This window comes from Phascolarctos cinereus, unplaced genomic scaffold (assembly GCF_003287225.1).
Source record: "Phascolarctos cinereus isolate Bilbo 61053 unplaced genomic scaffold, phaCin_HiC Scaffold_2;HRSCAF=192, whole genome shotgun sequence".
In the NCBI taxonomy this organism is placed as follows: domain Eukaryota; kingdom Metazoa; phylum Chordata; class Mammalia; order Diprotodontia; family Phascolarctidae; genus Phascolarctos; species Phascolarctos cinereus.
Window position 1 is genome coordinate 93,531,464 of NW_027555625.1, and position 23,196 is coordinate 93,554,659.

Below are 23,196 nucleotides of genomic sequence, written 5' to 3' on the forward strand. Positions count from 1 at the left end.
AAGACAAGGGCAAAAAAGTTGAGTGGCGCCATTGTTATGAAGGGCCTTGAAGGTCAGCGTAAGGAGGCTGTATTTTATTTGGTGAACAGATGATCAGAAACAGCTTGACAGTGGTGTGAAGGATGGCTTAGAGCAGAAAAGAGCAGAAGTGGGAAATCTATTAGGAGGCCCTTGTGATACTGTGGGGAGGTGGCACTGCACTGGGGTGGGTGGTAAATGTGGAAATGGACGGGAGGGAACAGCTGCAAAAAACGGTGTGGAGATAGAGACTGTGGGACTTGGGAATACAGTGGATGGGAGAAGTTATTAAGAAGCCAAGTTCAAAGACAATACCAAGGTTTGGAGAAGAGGGGACTGGATAAATAATGAAGAGCTGCCACAGAAATTGTGGAATCAGGAGCTTTTAAGGACAAGGTGGAGTTTGGCTGTGGATGTGCGGTGTTTGAGTACCCAGGGGAGATGTGTCCTGTTCAGTAGAAGGAGATTTGGATCTGGAATGAAGGGAAAAGGTCAAGGATGGAGACGAAAAGCATTCATCTGAACAGATCCACGAGGTCACCAATTGATATCCCTGTCAGGCTCACTTTACTAAGCTGTCCTTCAGGCAGATTGCTTAGAAAACAGTGCTATTGATGAAGTTTCTGTTTGTTGAGAATTTGGTCATTAAGTGATGCAGTAACTAGAGCACTGGGCCTGAAGTGAGGAAGATGTGAGTTCAAATCCAGGCTCAGACACTTGCTAGCTGTGTGACCCTGGGCAAGTCACTTAACCGTGTTTGCCTCAGTTTCCTCATCTGTAAAATAGGAATAATAAAAGCACCTACAATTTCAGAGTTGTTGAGGATGAATTGCGATAGTATTTATAAAGTGTTTTGCAAACCTTAAAACACTGTATAAGTGTTAGCCATTATTAAGTAGGGAACTATGCCAAGAAACATACATATTACATATACTAGACCAATGACAGATTCTTCCTCTTATGGGCTTTAGAGGTGTTTGGGTTGTGTGTGTGTGTGTGTGTGTGTGTGTGTGTGTGTGTAGGGGAGGTGGGAAACAAAATATGAGAAACTAAATTCAATTCAATTTAACAAATATTTACTAAGCACCTAAACTTGGGGACATTGTCTTATGTGCAAGGCATGTTAAGTTCAGAGGATAAAATTAAATGATATAGTCCATCCCCTCAAGGAATTTATATTCTACTGACGGCTGCAACATATAAGCAAATAAATAAAGCATAAAGAAAATTGAGGCATATGAAAGCAGTAACAACTGGGGGTATCAAGGAAGGCTCTGTGAAAGGAGCGGCCCTTGGCTTGAGCCTTAGAGAAAGAGGCAGAGATGAGAGAGTGTGTCCAGGCAGCATTGCGTGGCTTGGTGGGCATGCCCAGATACAGGGGTGGGCGTCCTGTGGCCTCAAGGCCACACGTGATTCGTAGCCTTTTGACTGAGTCCAAGTTTTACAGAACAAATCCCTTTATTAAGGGGATTTGGTTTTTGAAGTTTGGAGTCAGTCAAAGGGCCACCCCCAGGGACCTAAAGGGCTTCACATGTGGCCTCAAGGCTGAAGGTTCCCCGCCCCTGCACTAGAGTGAAGATTTGGGCTATGTTAGTATAGTTTGACTGGAATATATAGTTCATCACAGGGAGCAGTATGGCATATATAGTCTAGACAGGAAGGTAAAACATATATGCATTAATATATACATTGTAAGAATAATACCAAAAGGCAGCCTTCCTTAACATTCTTGAAGTCACACCATTTAGGCAAACTGCCTGTTTCCTAAGGCCAGCTCTGATATGAAGCATTAGACTGCCACCAACTATGTGACACTTACCAAGTCACTTAATCATTCTAAACTTTAGCTTTATCATCTGTAAAATGGGAGCATTGGACAGGATGCAATGCTTTGCAGACTTTAAGAGGCACTATATAGATAGGTTATAAAATTCTCTGATTCTAATGGGATAGAATAATATGTACCAAGTGAGTGATAAGAGCAAGGGAAATGGGGGCAGCTAGGTGGTGCAGTGGATAGAGCACCAGCCCTGAAGTCAGGAGGACCTGAGTTCAAATCCGGCCTCAGACCAAACACTTGACACTTACTAGCTGTGTGACCCTGGGCAAGTCATTTAACCCCAATTGCCTAAAAGCAAAAAAAAAAAAAGAGCAAGGGAAATGTTGGCTTGGAATTTAAAGAAGAGAGAAAGCAGTGTGAGCTGAATGGTCAGGGACAGTTTCATGGTGGAGATGAGAACTGGACCTTGAAGCATGCCTAGGATTTAGATAAGGAGAGGAGTTGAAAGGAGGACATTCTAGGCAAAATGAGCAGAGATGCAGCGCTGTGGAGAAGGAGCGCTTGGGGGACAGTGAGAAGGCCTGTTTTGCTGGAGCATATTTCTGAAGATACATCGCTAATTAGTTTAATAAACTGCCACATCTGTCAATATAGAATTTGGTCTCTTGTTCCCTTCAAAGAGGTTTACGTCAGCAGCTGCTGATTCATTTTTCATTTTGTTGTTCATGGAAATTTACTTTCTAGTTCCACTGGGAATGTAGAGCTTATGTGATGGAGGACCATGAACTGTGCCAGGAGTACTTAGCTAGCACTCTGTACTCTGCCGACCCTAGCTAGCAAGCTATAGCAGCGAAGAGACCCTCCACAACTGCCCCACCTTCCAAAAAAACCTAAGAGACAATTTCCTTACATCAATCCCTTAAAATAATAAAGGAATGTCCTGTAGGGCTCCCTCTTGAAGCAATCAATATTTACTGTTGCTCTGGTTCACTCATTTCAGTTGAGTCCTATTCTTCATCACCCCATTGGGGTTTTCTTGGCAGAGATACTGGAGAGGTTTGCCATTTCCTTCTGCAGTTCATTTTATAGTTGAAGAAACTGAGGCAAACAGGTTTAAGGGACTTGCTCAGGGTCACACAGCTAGCAAGTGTCTGAGGCCAGCTTTGAACTCAGTCTTCCTGACTCCAGTCCTAATACTCTATCCACTAAGCCACCTAGCTGCCCCAACATATATTGCAGGCATTGCGCTAAGTTCTGGGTATGCAAAGAAATATAAAAAACAGGTCCTGTCCTTAAGGAGCTTACATTCTGTTGGGGAAGAAAATATGTAACTAAGTCAAATATAAGTTTACATACCAAGCGAAAGGGAAGACAATCTTAGGAAAGCTCTAGCGGTTGGGAGGGGCCTAGGAATGACCGCCTACCAAAAGTAGCATGTAAAGCAGAGTCTTGACGGAGGCCAAGGATTATTAGAAGGAGAGCTGAGGAAGGAGAGGATTCTGGGGATAGGAGATAACTAGTACAAAGGCCCAGAGACTAGATGACAGGCACTAATTGCCTGTGATTAACTTTTCACTGTTGTTTTTGAGTTGTTTCAGTCATATCCAACTCTCCATGACCCCATTTGGGATTTTCTTGGTAAAGACACTGGAATTTTTTGCCATTTCTTCCTCTAGCTCATTCTAAATGTGTGGGTGATGGATGTGAGGCTCATGTTAAGTAGTTTGTAGGATTAACAGGGGCAGGTGGATGTTAAAACTTGGGGTGCCCCCCCTGGGAACCTGGTTGGGAGTTCCTGTAGCCAGAACAGAATGCCTAGGGTAGAGTGTCTAGACAAGACTTGTTCTGAAGATGTGGGTTTTTCAGTGGACTGCAAGCTCTCATATCACACTGCTGCCCACTAATAGCCATAAAAGCAGATGCCGTTTCGGGGGCAGGCTGTCCAGAAGGCGTCATATCCCACCCTGCCTAGGTCAGACCACTTGTGGAGTATCATGTAGAGTTAGTTGCAGGCATCACCATTTAGAGGGAACCTTGATCAGCTGGGGAGAGCACACAGGGCAAGGACTAAAAATTAGTGCCACGTGGACATTTCTGGAAGGAGCTGGGAAGTTTAGCCTGGAGAAGATAAGACTGCAGAAAGGAATGTCATAGCTGTTTTCAAGTATGCGAAGGGCTATTTTGTGCAAAAGGGATCAGACATGTTTTTCTTGGCCCCAGAGGGCAGACCTAGGAATAGTGGGTAGAAATTGCAGAGGCTCATATTTAAGCTTGATGTAAGGAAAACCTTGCTAATTAAGCCATCCCAGAGTGAAAGGGCAGATTCTGGAGATGGAGTAGGTACTTCCTCACTTGGTGATCTTCAGTTGAAGGCTAGTTGTCAGGTAGGTACTAGAGGGCATCCTTGTCGACTACAAGTAGTCTGCCAACTCTGAGAATTCTGAGTTCCATGATTCAGTAAAGGTTAGAAATAAAGATTTAACTATCATTTCCAGTTTTGAATTTCTTCCTTGCTCTAACCCATCCTGTATCTTATCACCAGACTGTTGTTCAGTCATTTTCAGTCTTCATGACCTCATTTGGGGTTTTCTTGGCACAGGTACTAGACTGGTTTGCCATTTCCTTCTCCAGCTCGTTTTACAAATGAGGAAACTGAAACAAATGGAGCTAAGTGACTTGCCCAGGGTCACACAACTAGTAAGTGTCTTGAGGTGAGATTTGAACTCACAAAGATGAGTCTTCCTGACTCCAGGCCCAGTGTTTCATCTACTGTGCCACCTAGCTTCCCCCAGTCACCAGACTAATCTTCCTAGATCATTATGTTCATTAGGTTTGCTCTTCATTAACCTACAGTATCTGCCTGTTGCCTGTTGTGCCTAGGCCTGATTCCTCTCTAAGTTTAAGGACCCTCCCAACTATCCAACTACATTCACTGCTTCCCAGAATGTGCCTTCCACCTCGGTATGCCAGTTTTTTACTGACCTTTCATGTCATGCTCATTCCCCATCTTTGCATCTTTGATCATGCCACTATCCCTCCTTGGAGCGCTCTTCTCCCAATCCTACCCACCCCCCAAGGCCAGTGTCGCGGAAGTCCCTTCCACGAAGGCATCTTTTGCAGCCTAAATAAGTCTCTTTTTGTGTTTTTGCAACTTTCATCCATCGTTCTCTAGCTCTAGAATCAAGTTACTCAGGACAGGGAAGGGAACTGGAGCCCAAGTGAGTGTCACTCCTAATATCCACCAAATGTCCCCCAGATCAAAGCACAAGACACAGGAGAGATGGTGAAAACACCCACCAAAGCAAGTTTGTTTCTAGTGGCATTTAAAATTATCTGAAGAAGGAAAATACATTTGGAGGCCAAATGTGAGGTAAAATGAAAGATGTCAGCCTGAAGGAGTCATTGATCTCCCGTACAACAGGACCCAAAGCTTTAAAAGCAAGTAGCATCAAAGGATGTAAGTACAGGACTGACCATGGTTTAAGACAGCACCCTAAGTCCCTGTCTTGATGCCAATATGAAGCCCAATCTACCACGTTAAGTGGAAGAGAAAGAAGGGTAGAGAAAGGGGATTGCTCCTCACATGGGGCAGTTAACAAAATATATATTTTTTTAAAACCAGTTCAGAGACCCCAGGTTAAGAACTCCATGTACTAAATGATCTCTTGATGTACCTCCTAACTGATAACTGCATTTCAGTATAATTGGTTTCCTTTGTAATCTGTTATGTTTTAATTTATGCATTTAATGACATTCTTCAAAGCAGGGGCCCATAGGCTTGAAGGGACTGATGTTTAGGGTCCATGACACAAGAAAGGTGAAAGACTGGAAACACAGCTGAACAGACTGAGGCTGAGAAAGGTTAAGTGACTTGCCCAGGGTCACAGCCAGTAAAAGTGTCTGAGGAAGAATCTCCCTGGCTCCAAGTCCAGTGTCCTCCACATTGTATGGCCCCGTTGCTTTGAAATCATACCATGAGGGGTCAGTTCAAGAAACATGGGGTGTCTGAGCTGGAGAATAGAAGATGGAGGGGGCCTTATGGCCATCTTCGGGGATTTGAAGAGCTCCCCTGGAGGAGAGATTGGAATAGTTCTGCTTAGCCTTAGAAGAGCAAAGAACTAGCACTCAGTGAAACTTGTGGTGAGGCAGATTTTGGTTTAATGTTAGAAAAACCTCTCTAGCCATTAGTGCCGTGTAAAACCTGTGGGCTGCCTTGGGAGGTAGGTTGTCCCCCTGACTGGAGGTCTTCAAGCAAAGGCTGCGTGGCCATTTGTTGGGTAGACAGGGTTCTTGTTCAGCAGCTGGTTGAGCAGGAGATGCTCCCCATCTTCCTGAGTAGGGCTAGAAGAGCACGACCACCACTTCCTCCATTTGGCTTCAGGAATGTAGCTTTCTCATCTCATTCCTCTATCAGCTATTTACCAAGCACCTGCTGTTGTATATAGCACTGCGCCATATACTTGGGCGGAGGGGATGAGCACATAAATGCGATCTCTTTCCTCAAGGAACTTCATTAAACAAAACTTGGAGCTGTCATTCATTGTCCCTGATGACCTCACCTGCATTCCCTTTGTGGCCCAGAATGCCTGTGTGTGTGTCCTGGGGAGTTGTGCCCTCTGGGGGAAAGCCAGTGAGGTCTGAGTGCCAGAAGGAAGAGGCATGGGGGAGAAAGTCACAGAGTGAGTGGCTTTTTTTTTTCCCCCTGCAGATCTCTGATGCCATAGAGCATCTGCAAGAAGCTCTGGAAGTACGCAGAGATGATGTCCACTCCCTACACCTACTGGCTCTCCTCTTTTCAGCCCAGAAGCACTACCAGCATGCCCTGGACATCATCAACATAGCAGTCACCGAGCACCCAGAAAACTTCAAGTGAGTGGGAGCCCTGGCAAAACTGCACAGGCTCTGTTTGTTTTTCTTCCCAGTCAGAGGCTACACAAACACACACAGATTTCCAACACCACCTCCCATTCAGCTGCATGTAGGGCCTTTGCTGGGTGCTCTGAGGGAGAAGGAGGGCATAGAGAACACGGTCTCCTAGCTTCTAGAGGGTTTGGATCTAGCTAGGAGACAGGGCCAATGCACAAATGTGCCAGACTTTGAGAGCACTTTCATAGCAATGTGTTATATAAAGAGATCCACACCCAAAGGGTCTGGTTACTGGTTGAAGAATAGAGAAGTCAATCAGGGAAATAGATCAGGTACACTTCATACAGAAGTAAACAAGCCTAGAAGCCAACAAAAACTCTGGCTCCTGGGGTAAGGACTCCCCATTTGACAAAAAAGTACCAGAAAAACTTTGAAGCATTCAATCTGGCAGAAATTAGGTTCAGACCAGCATCTCACACCATATACCAAGATAAGCTCCAAATGAGTGTGTGACTTAGCTATAAAAGGTCACGTCATGAACAAATCAGAGGAGTAAAGAGGTATGAAAAAGCTTAGGAAGCATTGAAAGCACACGTGCCGACGGGTGTCAGGAGTTGTGTTAAGTTCACGGGATCTGTACCTTCACCTCATGTTGTAGACGATGTGATTTGTCCAGAGTCAGTAGTAGAGCCACCTTCTTTGGAAAGTCTGTGCTCAGACAAGTTTACAGCAGCCACTTCAGGTCATGTCCTGGATTCATCGTGTAGTGATGTAACAACACAGATAACACAGCACCACTGAAGCAGTTGTGACAGAAAGCCATGTTGGAAACAGGGCCCCGTGAACGTGGCACTCTTGCCTTCACCATGAGCCTGCCCCTGTCCTGTGCCGGCTCGGTGGGATTCCTCCTGTGCAGTTCTGTCTTAATCCCAACCCGTCTTTGCTACTATTCCTTCTGAGGGGTAGCTGGTGGTGCAGTGGATAGAGCACTGGGCCTGAAGTCAGGAAGACCCGAGTTCAGATCTAGCCTCAAAGACCTTCTGGCTGTGTGACCCAGAGCCAATTACTCTGTCTCAGTTTCCCTAACTGTAAAATGCGGATAATGACAGCACCTATCCCTTACGGGGTTCTTAGGAAGATCTAATGAAATAATATTTGTAAAGCATTCATCACAGAGCCTGGCTCATAGTAGGTGCTGTATAAATGCTTATTTCCTTCCCTTCCTACTGATTCGTTGCGTTTTGGATATAACGGTGAGCCTTCCTTTATCCCCAGCTCTCTTTCCCAGGATTAATCTTCTTTGTTCCAACCACAAAAGGCAGCAGAGAAAAAGCTGTGTTTGCCATTGGGGCTATTAGGGTTGATTGCTTTGGGAGCCCCGGTGGGGAGGAGAGAATTTGAGAGGAGGAAGAGGGTTGTGCTGTGGAGGGGTTAGATATCATTTCATGGCTCTTACACCCATGAGAGGAGATGTATAATTTAGGGTATATTCCTCAGACCCTGATATACTATAAATTGAAGCCTAAAATAAATAAATTTAGAGTACCCTTGTAAAAGTAAAACTAAGGCTGTTGTCTCACACATAACTTATAGAATTGATTGTCCTGGAGAAGTGCTGTGATATAGAGGAAAGTGCTTGAAACTTTGTGACTCTCATCTATAAAATGGGAGGAATAATCATCTGATCAACTAACAGGCATTTTTTAAGCAACCTGTGGTGTGCTGGATACCATGCTGGACGCTGGGGACACGAGTACAGAGAAGGAAACTATCCCTGCTCTCATGAGCTGCTGACATTCAGGGCAGGGGGAGAGCCATCCTTGCACTGCACACCTCCTAAGATACGTAGAAGGAGAGCCCTTTGTCAAGTGCTAGAGAAATACAGTTTCTCATCCTGAGATGTGGAAATGTAAAGAGGCATAGATTAGATACGTAACTGTAGCAAGGGATCAAGGGACGTTGGAGATGTTTGGGAATACTCTCTAACCTATCAGATTCAGATTGTAGGGGGTCACTTTGGCCTTCTTCAGCCTTCAGTGGCTTCTTCTTAGTCGGTTGCAGGGACAAAGGACTACCTCCGATGCCATTTCATATGCTGTTCTCTATCTGTAGCACCATTCAAAGGTACTTTTTTGATTTCACAGAAAGCTGTGGCATAGACGGGACAGGCATATTGATAATGATCAGAAATACAGAAATACTATGAGCAGTGAAGACAGATCACTGATAACTTTGGGTTTTTCAAACTGATTGCTTCTCATCTAGAATTTTCTGGGAATTTTCTTTTTTTAGTGATGCTTTGGTTATGGCACTGTGTCCTAGGCATTAAATTAATTATGTCATTTAGCATGGATTAGCCTATTGGTAATAATCACGAGTGATCTCAGGAGGGCCATTTCAGTTTGTCAGTCCGTGGCACACACTTTCCCCTAATCCCAATCATAGACTGGTCCCGAAATTTAAACATAGTTGACACCCCTCCAACTCCAGCTGCGGGCAGAGCCCCAAACCCTGACCGCAGATTGGTCTGCTGACCCCAACCGCACTCTGCCTTCTCATACTTGAGCACTTCCTCCACTTCCACCTCTCGCTTTCTGCAGTCTGGTTTTTAACCTCATCCTCCAGCCAAAACTGCTCCCCAAAGGTACTAGTAATCTTTCATCTGCCCAAACGAATGGCCTTGTCTCAGTCTTCATCCTTCTTGACCTCTCTGCAGCCCATGATGCTGTCGGTCACCCTCTTCTCCTTCGTACTTCTCCAGGTTCTGGCTCTCTCGTGGTTCCCATTCTGTCTCTCCGAAGTGCTCCTCCTCATTCTCCTTTGCTGCGTCTTCATCCAAATTGTGCCCAGTAACTGTTGGTGTTCCCCAGGACTCAGTTCTGGGCCTGTTCTGCTCTGCTGTGCTCCCTCTATACTACTTTATTTGTCAGTCTTGACAGCTCCCCTGGATACAACCTTTGGGCAGATGATTCTTAGATCTGTTGTCTAGCCCTAACCTCTCTCTTGATATCCAGACTCACTCCAGCTACCTGTTGTACCTCTTAGATGTGCCAAAGACATCTTAAGCTCAACATGTCCAAAACTTGCTATCTTTTCCTAAAACCCTCTCCTCTTCCTAATTTCTATATTACTTTTGAGGGTATGACCATCCTCCAGTCCCACAGGCTCGTAACCTAGGTGCATCCTCGCCTTATCACTGTCTCTCTGACCCCCTTCCCCTCTCACCGTATCCATTCTGTCACTATGTCCTGTTGCTTCTTCTTTCTTTACATGAATATACGTGCTTCCTTCTCTTTTCTGACACTGCCACCATGTTGGTGCAAGTTTTCATCACCTTGTGCCCAGACTATAGCAGTAACCTTCTGGCTGGTCTCCCCCGCCTGAAGTCTATCCCCACTCCAGTCTATCCTTTACTCAGCTGCCAAAGTGATCCTCCATGTCAAATCCGTCCCCTTTTCAGTAAACTTCCATGGCTCTCTATTACCTCCAAGCCCTGGCGTAAAATCCTGTTTGGCTTTTAAATTCCTTCATAACTTGGCCCTTTCTTACCTTTACAATTTACTTGTGTTTTATTTCTTGGGTGCAGCCGTTTGACTGAGTCCAAGTTTTACAGAACAAATCCTTTTATTAAGGGGGTTTGTTCTATGAAATTTGGATTCAGTCAGAGGGCTGCACTTGAAGACCTAGAAGGCCGCATGTGGCCTCGAGGCCACGGGTTCCCCACCCCCGAACAAGACCCCCCCCATCTCCAGCTCTGCCTTTTTTCCATCTCACCCAGTTCTGGAGTGCACTTCTGCTGCTTTCTGGCTTCCTTCAGGTCTCAGCTGAAAATCCCACCTTCTGCCAGAAGCCTTTTCCCCTTAATACTATTGCCTTTGCTCTGAAATCGTGGGCAGTCATCCTGACTTTCATCTTGCCACTGGACTGACTTTGATGAAGCTGGAAGATGACTCTGTGCAGCTCTGCCTCACTTACATCCGATTCACCCACGAGTCAAGACGCCACCCTTATGATGTCATAGGTCCCCTTCAGAAATGAAGGACAAACCAGAAAAACCACTCCCACTGCGTACACAGACACACGCGTTGTTTGCGCATAGCTGTTTTCATGTTGACTCCCCCATTAGACCTGAGCTTCTGGAGAGTAGAGACTGTCTCTGTTTCTTTGGATCCCACCTTGGAAGAGCGCAGTAGGAGCTTGTGGACTGATTGAATCTAGGATCCATTACCTCAACCATAGGCTGACTGTCCTTCCTTCGGAACCTCACCCTGACCGGACTGAGCCCTAACCCTGGCCCGCCTCGGCACAGACGTGTGTTGGGTGCAGAGAAGGGAGCAGGGAAGGGCTACAGGAGACCCGTCACTGTTACTGGAGAGAATGCCCCCATTACTGTAATTTAGCAAACAGGTAGCTTAGCCAGTACTGAGGCATGGATAAAACAGTCTGTGTGTGCAAGGGATTAGCCAGCAGGCTACATTAATCCCAAATACAGTGCGGTGAATCTGCCGGTGATGTAAGTTGGTGGAATTATAATGAAAATACATGGGGGGCGGGGGGAGAGCATGCAGATGTCCTCTCTTAATAATAAAATTCGTCTTTGCTAAACCTGCTTCCTTACAGCTGCAGGGCCAGTTGGTATTCTGCTTTCTAAGTCACTGCAGCCCTGCCTGGCTCAGTAGGGGCTTGACCAATATTGAGCTGCAAGGTTTTCCCACCCTGTGGGAAAAGGCTTCAGGCTTCAGCTGAAATGAAGGAACAAGGAGAAGAAAGCCTTCTCTCCAGCCAGCTGGGGCGGGGGTCCCCCTGTATAATCCTCCTTGCCAGTTCTCTTCTCTTTGTCATTTGGACAGCCCCAGGAACCTCTCCATCTCCAGGAAGCAAGCCTACCCAGGTCTCAAAGGGGGGTGGGGGTGGGGGATATGATTTCCTACATGCAAAGGCATTCTCCACCCTCCCTCTTTCCTTCTTACTGAGTGCACTCACTCCTTTGCATGTAAATGCTTGTTAAATCTGGGCATATTAAGGTACTGGTTAATTTTCTTCTCCTGTATTAATGTTTTTGTCTACATTGGTGTGTCTTAAGCTGTAACAGCCTTTATGAACTGTGCGTACCTCTGTACAAAATCATTCATCCATAGGTGCCTGATCTGTGCATACGATAACTAAAGAGGCTTCGCCAAGTCTGTGCATTGAATGATAGCTAAGGTGCTTCCATCATAGGTGGCCCTCAGAATTGGAAAAGACTGCAGAGGTCTTAGGGTTCCATCCATACCTGAACAAGAGCCCCAGAGACATCCACACTCAGTCTGCCTACTTTGTGCAAGTCATTCTACTAAGCGTTAGGGAGACAAAGGCAGAAATGACGCTCCAAGTAGCTTCTGGTGGAATAGGCAAGTAAATGTGTGGTAACTTGGTAGGACTAAGAAGGCCTACGGGTAGGAGGTAACATCTGAGAGACAGAAGTGAAGGCCACTCCAGACTTAGGCCAAGGGATTAAGGTGGGACGTGGCAAGCTGACTATAGTTGGCTTGGCTGGAAGATAGAAGATATGGAGAATAAAGTGAAAGAAACCTGGAAAGATAACGTGGATATAGCCACATTGTAGAGATCTTGAAACGCCAAGTTGAGAAGTTTGTGTTTTATCACAGAGGTAATAGGGAGCCACTGAAGAATTTTTTCCCAATCAAACATTTACCTACTTAATCCTAGTTACATTTGATATTGCTGATACAAAAGCTTTTCAATTTCATGTAAATGAAATTACCTATATTATCATTTGTGATTGCCATTATATCCTTTGTTTAGTTAAGAACTATCCCCCTCCCTGTACTTGTGGATGATACCTAATAGGGCCCCTTTCCAAAAAAATGTTTTTTTCTGTTGTGACCTGTGATATTCAAGTCACATTCCCATTTTTGACAGCAGGTAGCTTATGGTGTCTGATATTAGTCTAAACTTATTTTCTACTAGAAAAAGTATATGTTTTCTAGTTTTCCCAGAAATTTTTATCAGATAGGGAGATCTTCCTCAAATAATTTATATTCTTGTGTTTATTGAACACTGGGTTATTGAGTTGAATTTTTTATTTTTTTCTTCTAGCCTGTTGCATTAGTAATACTCTGTTTAACCAGCAGCAAATAATACAGATGATTATGTGGGGTTAAGTGACTTGCCCAGGGTCACATAGCTAGTAAGTGTCAAGTGTCGGAGGTTAGATTTGAACCCAAGTCCCCACTGAGCCACCTAGCTGCCCCCAAGGATTGTTACTTTTGAGTTTGACACGTGGAAGTTAGTCGCTATAACTGTTAACATTTCTTTTTTTCCGTATATCAATATGAAATCTGCCTTTCTTCGGTTTCCCGTTGTTCTTAGTTCTGTACCCTTGGGACAGACGAGAGAAACAAGTCGAAATCCTCTCTTACTGGACAGTATTTTAGGTATTTGGAGACAATCTTTCTATCAGTCTAATCAACAAGCATTTATTAAGCACCTACTGTGTGTTGGACGCTTTGCTAAGCTTTGAGGATATAAAAGCAAAAAGGAAATAATTCTTGCTCCCATGGAGCTTACGGTTCTCTCAGGAGAAAGTATATACATGTAAAGAAGTTCGAGTATGTGCACACCGAGGTCTACATATGTACCTCTTGCTCTGTGTCTCAGGTAAAACTGCCTTAACCTTCTGGGATTTCCAAGGAGCCTGAAATTTTCAATATGATCGTGATGAACAGTAGGAGTAGGACATTGGACTTGAAGGAAGGAGACCCTGCTTCCTGTTCTAGATCTCCTCTTCGCTAGCTGTGTAACCACAGATGTCATTCAATCTATGAATAGTGTTTTCCCCATCTGTAAAATAGGGATGACCTCAAGCTCAAAAGTTGCCATGGACATCAAACAGGATAAGGATAGTACCTCTAAAATTCTTATCAAATCATAAAACATGGTACAGATGTGAGTTATTCAGATACCATTGGCATTAGACTTCTGCCACCATTGACCCTCAAAGATTTTAGTTAGATAGAAGGCCAACTGTGCTGAGGTGCTATCTTAAACAAGGGCTGACCTCCAGATCCCCTACCTTATTGGGAATGTGGGGGACAGACAGGAAAGATTGGAAGTGTGACAGATAAGCCCCAGATGCGTGGGCTGTCTCAGACTAAGGCTTCCTAAAAGAGTACGTGTGGGGCACAGTGGTACCCAGGCACCTGGAGAGGGAGATGAGGCTTAAGCTGATATTGGAAGGAAATTGTGGGTTCTAAGAGGCCACGGTGAGGAGAGAGAACATTACCAGGCATGGGGGATGGATGGATGGCCAGGACAGTGAGTGGGACAGTTTGGCTGAACTCCATGAAAAGAGGATAAAACAACCAATTTGAAAAGGTAAACTGGAGCCAGATTGTGGGGGCTTTAGATACTAAACAGAGGACTTTGTGTTTTATCTTAGAGACAGTGGGGGTGATGGTTGTGCTTTAGTGAAATCACTTAGACAGCTATGTGGGGAGGGGAGTGGAGAAGAGGAAAGAGCCTGAATACAAGAAGACCAGTTGGGAAGATATTTCAGTATCCTGGGGCTGGAGGGAAAGAGGGCCTTGAAAGAGGCTAGATGGCCATGTGACAGACAGGAGAATCCTTGTGTAGATTCAGTCACCAGCAAGACTTGCCAGCTAACTAGATGTGTGGCTTGAAGTAGAGGGCGAAGTCCAGGCTGTCCCAGTTAAATCTTGTCTTCTCCTGGCTAAATATCCCAAGTCCTTCAGCAGATATTTTTATGATGTGTTTGACAGACCACTCCCCCTTCCTAGTAGCCTTTCTCAAGACATAGTCCGGTTTGTCTGTGTTCCTCCCACAAGTTGTTCACTCAGAAGTGAACATAGCATTTCATGTGTGGCCTGAGCAGAGCAAGAATGTTATGTCCTTCTTTCTGGACATTCTGCTTCTATTAATGCAGTGTCCTTCATTAACAAAGGCTGTATGGGTTCAGATCACATAAAATTCCCTTCGAGGTGTAAGAACTTTGTTCACGACCCTCTGATATTAATATCCAAGCAGGGATATGAAAGGGAGACGTACGCCCACCCAGGCTGTTTTCTGTTATCATGGGGGTTACATCTAGCCTTAGGAGTCCAGTTGGAAAATTCCTTATAAATGATGAGGTCTTTCAGATGTGTCCGTTTGCTGACTGTATCAAGTCACAGATGATTTCAAAGCCTTCTAAAGATCCGTGATCATTCAAAAGAGTTAGACCTAGTTATACGCGTGGGAGAAGCCAAGTGGATGAAGAATGCCTGTTGTTCAGTCAGCAGGACAACCCATAGAGTTGGCCATCAGTACCTACTGCATTATATATGGATAACAAGCTTATCACAGAACTAAGTAGAAGAAAGAGATTGGCTTGGATTGCATCTGGAAAATTGGGTAGTGTTTTTAATGATGAACCATTTGAAACAAAGGCCCATCTTTTTAACACTAGTACTCTTTTGCTGATACTCCAAGGATCTGAAATAATGGAATACCATAAACCATGAAGAATTACAGAGGATAATGGAGAGATGCTTGGTGGGAGTATTTAAGCTGTAGTGTAACAAAGAATTATGCACCAGAAATGGCCAGGGACCAGAAGGAGGTGGGCCAGCCGCGTAGTAAGTGATGGATAATTACACGTTCTCTTCATCCTCACATAACGTCAAAGTTGGCACATGGAGTGTACTTCCCAACCCATGGGGTTGTTTAGAGGCAGACTTGGACAACCACAGGATGTACAGGAAGGCTAGCTTATGCTGTGCGTCACTAGGAGTGTCCATATTGATGGATATGAGGTGTCGAATCTAGAGCTGCATATGGACCCTCTGAGGACATCAAGTCCAAATCCCGCCGTCCCTCCTGATTTTGCAGATGAGAAATTGAGGCCCTGAAAGGTGACCTTCCCCAAGGTCCCTTTGGGGGTGGGATTCGAATCCAGATTGTCTAACTCCAGATCTGCACCGTGAGATAGCAGCTCCACCAGAGTCAGGCAGCCTGAGATTAGCTGCTGTGTCACACTGCCGTTCCTCCTTTGTGTCTATCCGGAGATTTTTCCCAGATCCCCCAAAAGGGTAGGGTCTGGATAATATCCCCCAAGACAGGGCTTCAGTACAGTGGTGATTCCAGTTTACTACCAAGGGTAGAATAATTGTTCACATTTGTATAGTGCTTGACAAGTTTCCAAGAATTTTACATGCATTGTCCTGTTTGGCCTTCATGGCAACTTTTGAGGTTGACGTTGGTCCCATTTTACAGATGAGGAAAGTGATACTCAAAAATGATTTGCCTGTGATTGTACAAGTGGTGAGGGGTAGAGACAGAATTGAAACTCGAGTCTCCTGACTTTAAGCCTAGTACTCTTACTTCTGCTTCAGAGAGTCTTAACCTGGGGTCTGTGATTGGTTTTCTTTGTAATCGCCTATATGTTATTTTATGGGAGTTATGACATTTAATTAAAAGAGTATAAAAAGAGGTCCATAGGCTTCACAAGACTGCCAGAGATATATCCATGACTCAAAAAAGGTAAAGAACTTCTATTCCTGCACCGTTTTGTCCATAAGAACTATATTGAAGAATCCAGGATGCTAGGAAATTCCTAAGATAGTTTTGCATGAGATATTGAGCAAGAATGACACACTGAAGTGCACCTGTGTTCGGTGGATCAGTGGATTAAGTAGGACCACAAATGCTCTCCATGCCATGCAGAGATTAGATTCATAAGAGGGCTTACAGCTTCAAGGGAATTGAGCTGAATAGGCAAATGAAAAGTGTTACTTAAAAGGAAGATTAGAACAAAGGAAAAATGTGTATGTTATGTCCAGGAAATGCTATGGCCCCACAAGGTCCTGAATGGAGCTTGTCAATCAACAAGCATTTATTAAGCTCTTGCTGTGTGCCAGGGACGTGGGCCAGACATTGCCCTTCAGGAGCTCACACTCTAAGGGGCAGACCATATGCAGACAGCTCCCATGTCTCTGCAGGGTATGCTGAAGATAGCTTCAGAAGGAAGGGCACTGGCATGGTACAGACCAGGAAAGGCTACTTGCACAGAAGGCTTCTGAATAGATTTCTGGAATCTTCAACATGGAGGGGCGGGATTCCTGGGTGCCAGGAAGATCACGATACACACGGCCCCATCAGGACTTCCTGGCCCCAAATGCTGGGGAGAATGACTGGAAAGAATGCCAGGAGGTAAAAATCATTCCCTCATCTCCCTCAGCTGCTTGGCTATACTGTATTCAGACCATCAGGCTTTTTTTTTTAACAGATGATAGAAGCTCTGGAATTAACACCCCAGACTACAGAAACCCTAGGATTAATAGAAAATGTCACCAAGTCCATTATGGGGCAGGAGGAGCTGAAAAATGTCATGGCCATCTGATCGAAGTACTGCCCTGCTTTTCCAGCTACTCCCGACTTGGGTACATGCTGTGTGTGGCCACAGCTGTCCTTACTGCGCTTAATTAAATAAACAGCCCAGTAAATATCACTGCGGCAATAGCAGCAAAAAAAACCCCTAAAATGAAACCTTTTTGGTCTCTGACCTCGTGACCATCAGGATGGACTTTATTCAGGGGAACGATGGAGAATGTCAGGGTGTGAGCCCCTTCTGCCTGTGGCCTCCAGGTGTATTTCTTCTCTGGTTTGTTTTTCTTCCTCCTTTGCTGTTTTGTAAAGGTTAATGATGGAAACGCTGATCTCTCTTTGTAGGTAGCACATTTCACTTTGCATTATGGTTCTAACATCTGGGTGCATGCTTTGTTTCCTCTCCTCCCCTCTTCCCTCCACCTGTGGATTATAAGCCCCTTGAGGGCAGACCAAGTCATTTTTCCTCTTTATCCCCGAGTCTCTCATATAGGGCCGTCCATAGAATTGGCTCTTAATGTTTATGAGTTAGCACTTGATGTGTAGGGAAAAAAAAAGGACAGTTTGTCACAAAGCTTCCCCTGTAATATTGTAGCCTGGTAGGAATAGAAGGCCGATTGGATTTTTGCCCCTGCTTACCCTGTTAGTACAGAGATAGTGGTTAGAGTGCTGCACTAGGAGTTAGGATGACCTTTGTTCAAATCCCGTCTTGTACACTTTCCAGCCGTGTGATTCTAGACAAGTCATTTTGCCTCTGTCTTTCTCAGTTTCCTCATCTATAAAATGAGAAGGGGTTGGAGGTCCCTTCCTAGGATTCAGTCAGTGGTATGTGGTCCCTGCCTGTTGAGGTGTCTGGGAGTTGCAAAAAATTGAGTTTGACTCTGGTAACGTGTGATCATGGGCAAATCATTCTGCCTTTTCTGGGGCCACTCACCATCTTCTCTTCTGTCAAATGCTCAAGCTTCAGCCAAAATTTGTTGTGAAAATCAGGTCCAAGAGTCGATAAAATTATCAGTTGACCAACATTTATCTCTTGCCCACCTAGGTGTTCTACCCTGTGATAAACATTTTGAGAAATAGGAAGAACTATAAGAAATGACCCTTTGAGGGTATTTAAAGTGTAGCCCATCAGCTAGGCCATAGAAACATCATATTGCCTTTTTGCTTTCTTTTAAGGGTCAGATGCTCGGTAGAGATAGTAGTAATAATAACTCACGTGTATGCAGGAATAGCTTCATGGTTTGTAAAACACCTTTGTCACAAAACCCTCTGAGGTCGGTAGTTGTAGGTTTCATTCCCATTTTACAGATGAGGAAATGTCCCTACTATGGACATTGTTATAGAAGTTTAGGTGATTGACAGGGTCCTGAACTGGGCCTGAGAGAAAAAGAGTAGAGTTCTTGGGAGGTAATGAAGGCAGGGAAAGGACAGCAGAGACGGGTGGGGGAGGGATATACAAGGAGTGCATCTCAGAAAGCCTCTGCGAAGCTGGGGAGCAGAGTCTCACGGGCAAGAGATTCTTGTTCATGTAAAATAAGTTTTGAAACTCCTGGTGAGAGATATGGCTTTTGTGGACTTGTTCTTCTGAAAATCCTCCTAAATTCAGGGATTAGAGAGAGGGCAGAGGAAAGAGGATCTGGATTTCCATGCTGTGGGTTGACCTTTAGCAAATGAAGCTGGTGTAAAAAACAACAGCAAAAAAAAAAAAAAGAAAAGAAACCAAACCAAAAACGTGATGAGACAAAGATTGATGGTCCCTTAGGGTACAGTGTGAACCTGGCTTGATGGGAACCAGACACCCCCAGCACTGCTTCCTGAAATCCTGTAGGCTACCAACTAAGCCCATGAAACATTTGGCCAGGCAGCCCTACATATGCCCCCTGAGGGCCTGGTTCTTTGCCTGCGTAGGGGTGCCAGCAGTGAGAGCAGCCTTATCTTTTAGGCTCACGGACTATATACTAGGCCAAAAGGGCAGGAAGACAGCCAGACACTGTTTACTCGAAGGTTAGAGTTGGCCTCACTCTTCTTTGTTTTTCAGATTTTTAGGGAATAATTGGGAGGGGGGGTATTAGAGGAAGGCCTAGGCCTGGGGGAGGCAGAAACACAGGCCAAGTGAAAATGAGCTGATGGCTCATTCCTGAAGCCAGCAGGACCTGTGTGGTGGTGGTTTTAAGTAACAGATTCCTCACACTTTAGTCAGGGCCCTTGTAGTGGAGATCTCTATGGTAACCAAACAAAGTTCTCCAGCCAATGAGGGGAGCTTTCCAATAAACAGCCCATCAGTCACCGATTCTGCCCGGCAGGGCTGGAAATCTGCCATATCAGTTTTGAAAGCCCAGTGACAGGGCGTTTGGAATGCACATTGTTTTTCTTCTCCCGCCCTTCTGTCTCTCCCTGGGGCACCCCTGAGGGTTTCAACCCAAGCTTGGGTCCTAAGGGGATCGAAACTCCATTGGACCTGGTATAAGGGACCTCTGCAGAAAGATGCTCTCGAGCCTGAATATCATGGCTATCAGGCCAGATCTGGAGAGGTGTAAACAAACCAGGGAATGCTGCATCTATCTCCCCCAGAAACCCAAACTGTTTTGGAAATTGTTTGACGCCTTGGCATTAGCAGGACCCAAAGCTCTTCCAAAGTCATTTGAGGCCTTGTGGTGGACTTGAAGGGCAGGAGACTCGGCCCTTTCTTTGTTTTCGCTTGTTGATGCTTTATCTGTATTACTAAAATCTACCAACCAGAAATGAGTAGTTGATGATAGGTCACTGAATCTAGAGTTGGAAGAGGCCATAGAGATGCTCCAATCCAAACCTTCCTCATTCTAAAAACAAAAAAAACTGAGACCCAGAGAGCCATTTGCCCAAGGTGCTACATGACTCATCAGTATCATTTAGGTCTAGAACATGGGCGTTTTGAGTCCCAGGACATTACTCATTGTATCTCAGATTCTACCTTTGTGGAACTTGATGAACATCATAGCGCATCAGATGGATATTTAAAACGTTGATATCCTTGGTCATTAGCATTGATAACACAAGAGTGAACTGAAATATAATTTGTACTTTGCTAGGCCCAGCCAAGCCACCGTTTTGACTACTTATGATCTTAATGAAGACAGCAGCCTTCAGCTAGATTTTTCATATATGCCATCCCCATGTCTTTTTTCTCCCAAGGGTCCGTATTCATCAGCCAATTTAGCTTTGCTAAGTTTTTTCCTTAGTTCTTCATTGAACACCTCCCCTGGACGGAACTCTGCTTGGCTTTGCTCAGAATTTGTTAAAACATAGTTCCTATGCTCTGGGAGCTCATATTTAGAGTCAAGTATAGGTAACTGAGACTTAAAAAAAAGGAATTACTAGAGAAAACAAGTCACTAGTTGTACCTGAAAGGAATTCTCCAGATGTCTCAAACAGAATTTCCCTCAGTTTCAGTCCTCCATTGGTGTCTCCAGCATATAGGTTAGACCCCCTAACCTGGTGGGAGTTGTATCCTGAACTTTTAGTGATCTTCATCCTCCCCTCTGATGATACCACCCTCTGCCTCGTGCTCTTAGACCCCTGATAAGTGTTATGAAGCCTAAGCTTAGTGATCTTTTTAGTGGAAGTAAAGCTGGAGATTGTTACAAACGCCCAAGAACTTAGTTAAGTTGCTTTTGGTTTTTGGCTAGGCAGTGGGGTTAAGTGACTTGCCCAGGGTCACACAGCTAGTAAGTGGTATGTGTCCGAGACCGGATTTGAACTCAGGTCCTCCTGAATCCAAGGCCAAGGCTGTATCCACTGCGCCATCTAGCTGCCCCTAAGTTGCTTTTAAGAACTTCTACTGCAGCTGTCCATGAGCTTTGATGAGAAGTACTGCTGACACCCCCAACCAGCCCACATGCCTGGGGAGTGGTATCTGTGGATTTTATTTGGATTAATAACAATGCTGTTCTCCCTCGATCAGAACCTTGTAAATAAAAAAGAAAGAACTCACTTGAGGAGTTGAAGCTTTGGGGTTTATGGGGTTTTCTTTTAAAGCCTCAGAATCATATCACATTAAATGAATTAATGAAGATGTAGAAGAGCAGAGTGAACATTAAAGGATTAAGAGAAATGGGGGTAACGTAAACCTACAGACCCAAGTAAAAATCATGTGGTTTGAGGGGCTAAGAAGAGCTGACCTGATCAGGTAGGATCCATTTACTCAGCTCGGTGTTTGGGAAGAGATTCCTAAATTCCATTGCTTGTACCCTGCTGAGATGGGCTGAATTACTTACTGGACATGTCCTTCTTAGTGGAATAATTCGTCAGGAAATTAGTGGAGCTTTGGCTAGTCTTTTCCATTTCAAAGATTATTCACATTACAGTTACTTAAAAATAACACCCCCTGAGAGACCAGGCCTGGGCTTAATCAGCTGATTCTTCCCATTGAGTCTTTCCAAAATGGGCTGCATTTAGAGGAATGCTGGGTAACCTGGAGTGCTGACATTTCTGGCAGAAGTTTGGGGCTTTGCAGTTCAGTGAGTCATTGTCTAATGAGGTCTAGTGTATGACATCCTAAGGGTGGGAGTGGTGTGATTGCTTGGCTAGCCATGCCAATCTCCATGGCATGGTGTTCCTCTTAATCTCCCCAGAGTGGACCCTCTTTTCTGGTTGGGCTGATCTCGCTGTCCTGCCTCCCAACCCACACCCACACCCACACCCCCCACCCCTCCTGCCCTCTTAGCTTACCTAAATCCACCTCATTCTCCAAGACCTAATGTAAGTCATATCAGGTCTTCCTTGAAACCGCCTTGGCTTATTCTCCCTCCCTTCTCTGTGTTCCAGTAGTATATTCACAGAGCCTGCCATTTCACTGGCCATAGTCTGTGTGCTGCATTTCTGTTCTGTCATTCCAGTGAAAAGGTAACTTCCTCGAGGGCTGAGGAATCGCGCCTCTTATTTTTGGTCTCCCACAAACACCCAGCACAGGGCTAGTCATAGAAGTGCGTAGTAAATACTTGTTTCTTGATTGATTGGGCCGTCCCTACATCTTGGCCACACTGTTACTGATCAGCATTTTTCCGAGGGCCTTTACAGGTCCTCCCGACAATAGATGCTTAGTTAGTGGTTGCTAAGTGAGTAATCCAGAAAGCATTCTGATCGGTGGTGTGATGTAGTGGACTTAGTCCTGGGACTGAATCCCAGCAACTTAGCTGTATGACTCAGGACAAGTCACTTCACTTCTCTGACCCTTCATTTCCTCATCTCTCAAATGGGAAAATAACAATAAACCCTGCTTTACAGGATTACTCAGAGGTGCAAATGAGATAATATATATAAACCACTCTGAAGTATTAAGCCACTATTTAAATGTCAATTACTGTTATCATCAATAAAGGAAGGATTATAGGATTTAAATCTAGAAGAAACCTCAGATCCTTTAGGACGATTGTCTCGCTGTCTCCCCAATTATATTGATGCCAGCTCTTGATTTTAGTGAAGAAACAGAAGACCAGCAAGATGAGGTGAGCCAAAGCAGGATGTGGATTTGGGTTATCTCCTCCCCTTCCGTCTCTCCAAGGCCACTGCTTTTATCATGTAAGTGGTATCATATAACCAGCCCCAGAGGGTCCTCCAGATCAAAGGCCATGTATAAAAGCAAAAAGAAGCACCCCAAATTTAACACTTATTAGGGGCCTGCTACATGTGAAACATGAAGGAGAGAGGCAGTTGCCTTTCCTTACAGCAGCCTCGTGAAGTGAGTTGTGATCCAGTCCTTGCTCCCAAAGAACTCACAGTCTTTAATACAAAGTACTCTGTGAAGTGGTCTAAGAAGACAACGATGATTTCCAGCTGGGCAGTCAAGGAAGATGGTAGTTTCGAATTGAATCTTGAAAGATGGATAGGATTTCAGCAAGTCAGTGAGTGAGCATGAATAGTTTTAGGATAAACTGAAGATGTCTGTGCAGGATTCCCCTATGCAGGCTGAGTCATGGGATCATAGAATCATAGCTTTACAGCTGGAGGAGAACTAGGTTCTCTCATTTTACAGAAGAGGAAGCTGAGACCCAGAGATGTCGTAACTCGGTCTAGGTCACATTAAGGAAAAGCAGCAGAGCAGGGATGTGAATCCAGGTCCTTCGCCTCCAAATTCAGCCCTCTGTTCACTGTTACCACACCTTTAGTTAATC

The 23,196-nt window shown here is 44.8% G+C and overlaps 1 protein-coding gene across 1 annotated transcript in view; it reads left to right on the forward strand.

Moving 5' to 3' along the window:
* Positions 1–23,196, forward strand: part of TTC7A (tetratricopeptide repeat domain 7A) — a 196,807-nt gene that overhangs the window by 124,840 nt on the left and 48,771 nt on the right. The window contains 1 exon segment of the mRNA XM_021001283.2: positions 6,507–6,667. Within this exon segment, the coding sequence (XP_020856942.1) occupies positions 6,507–6,667 (161 nt within the window).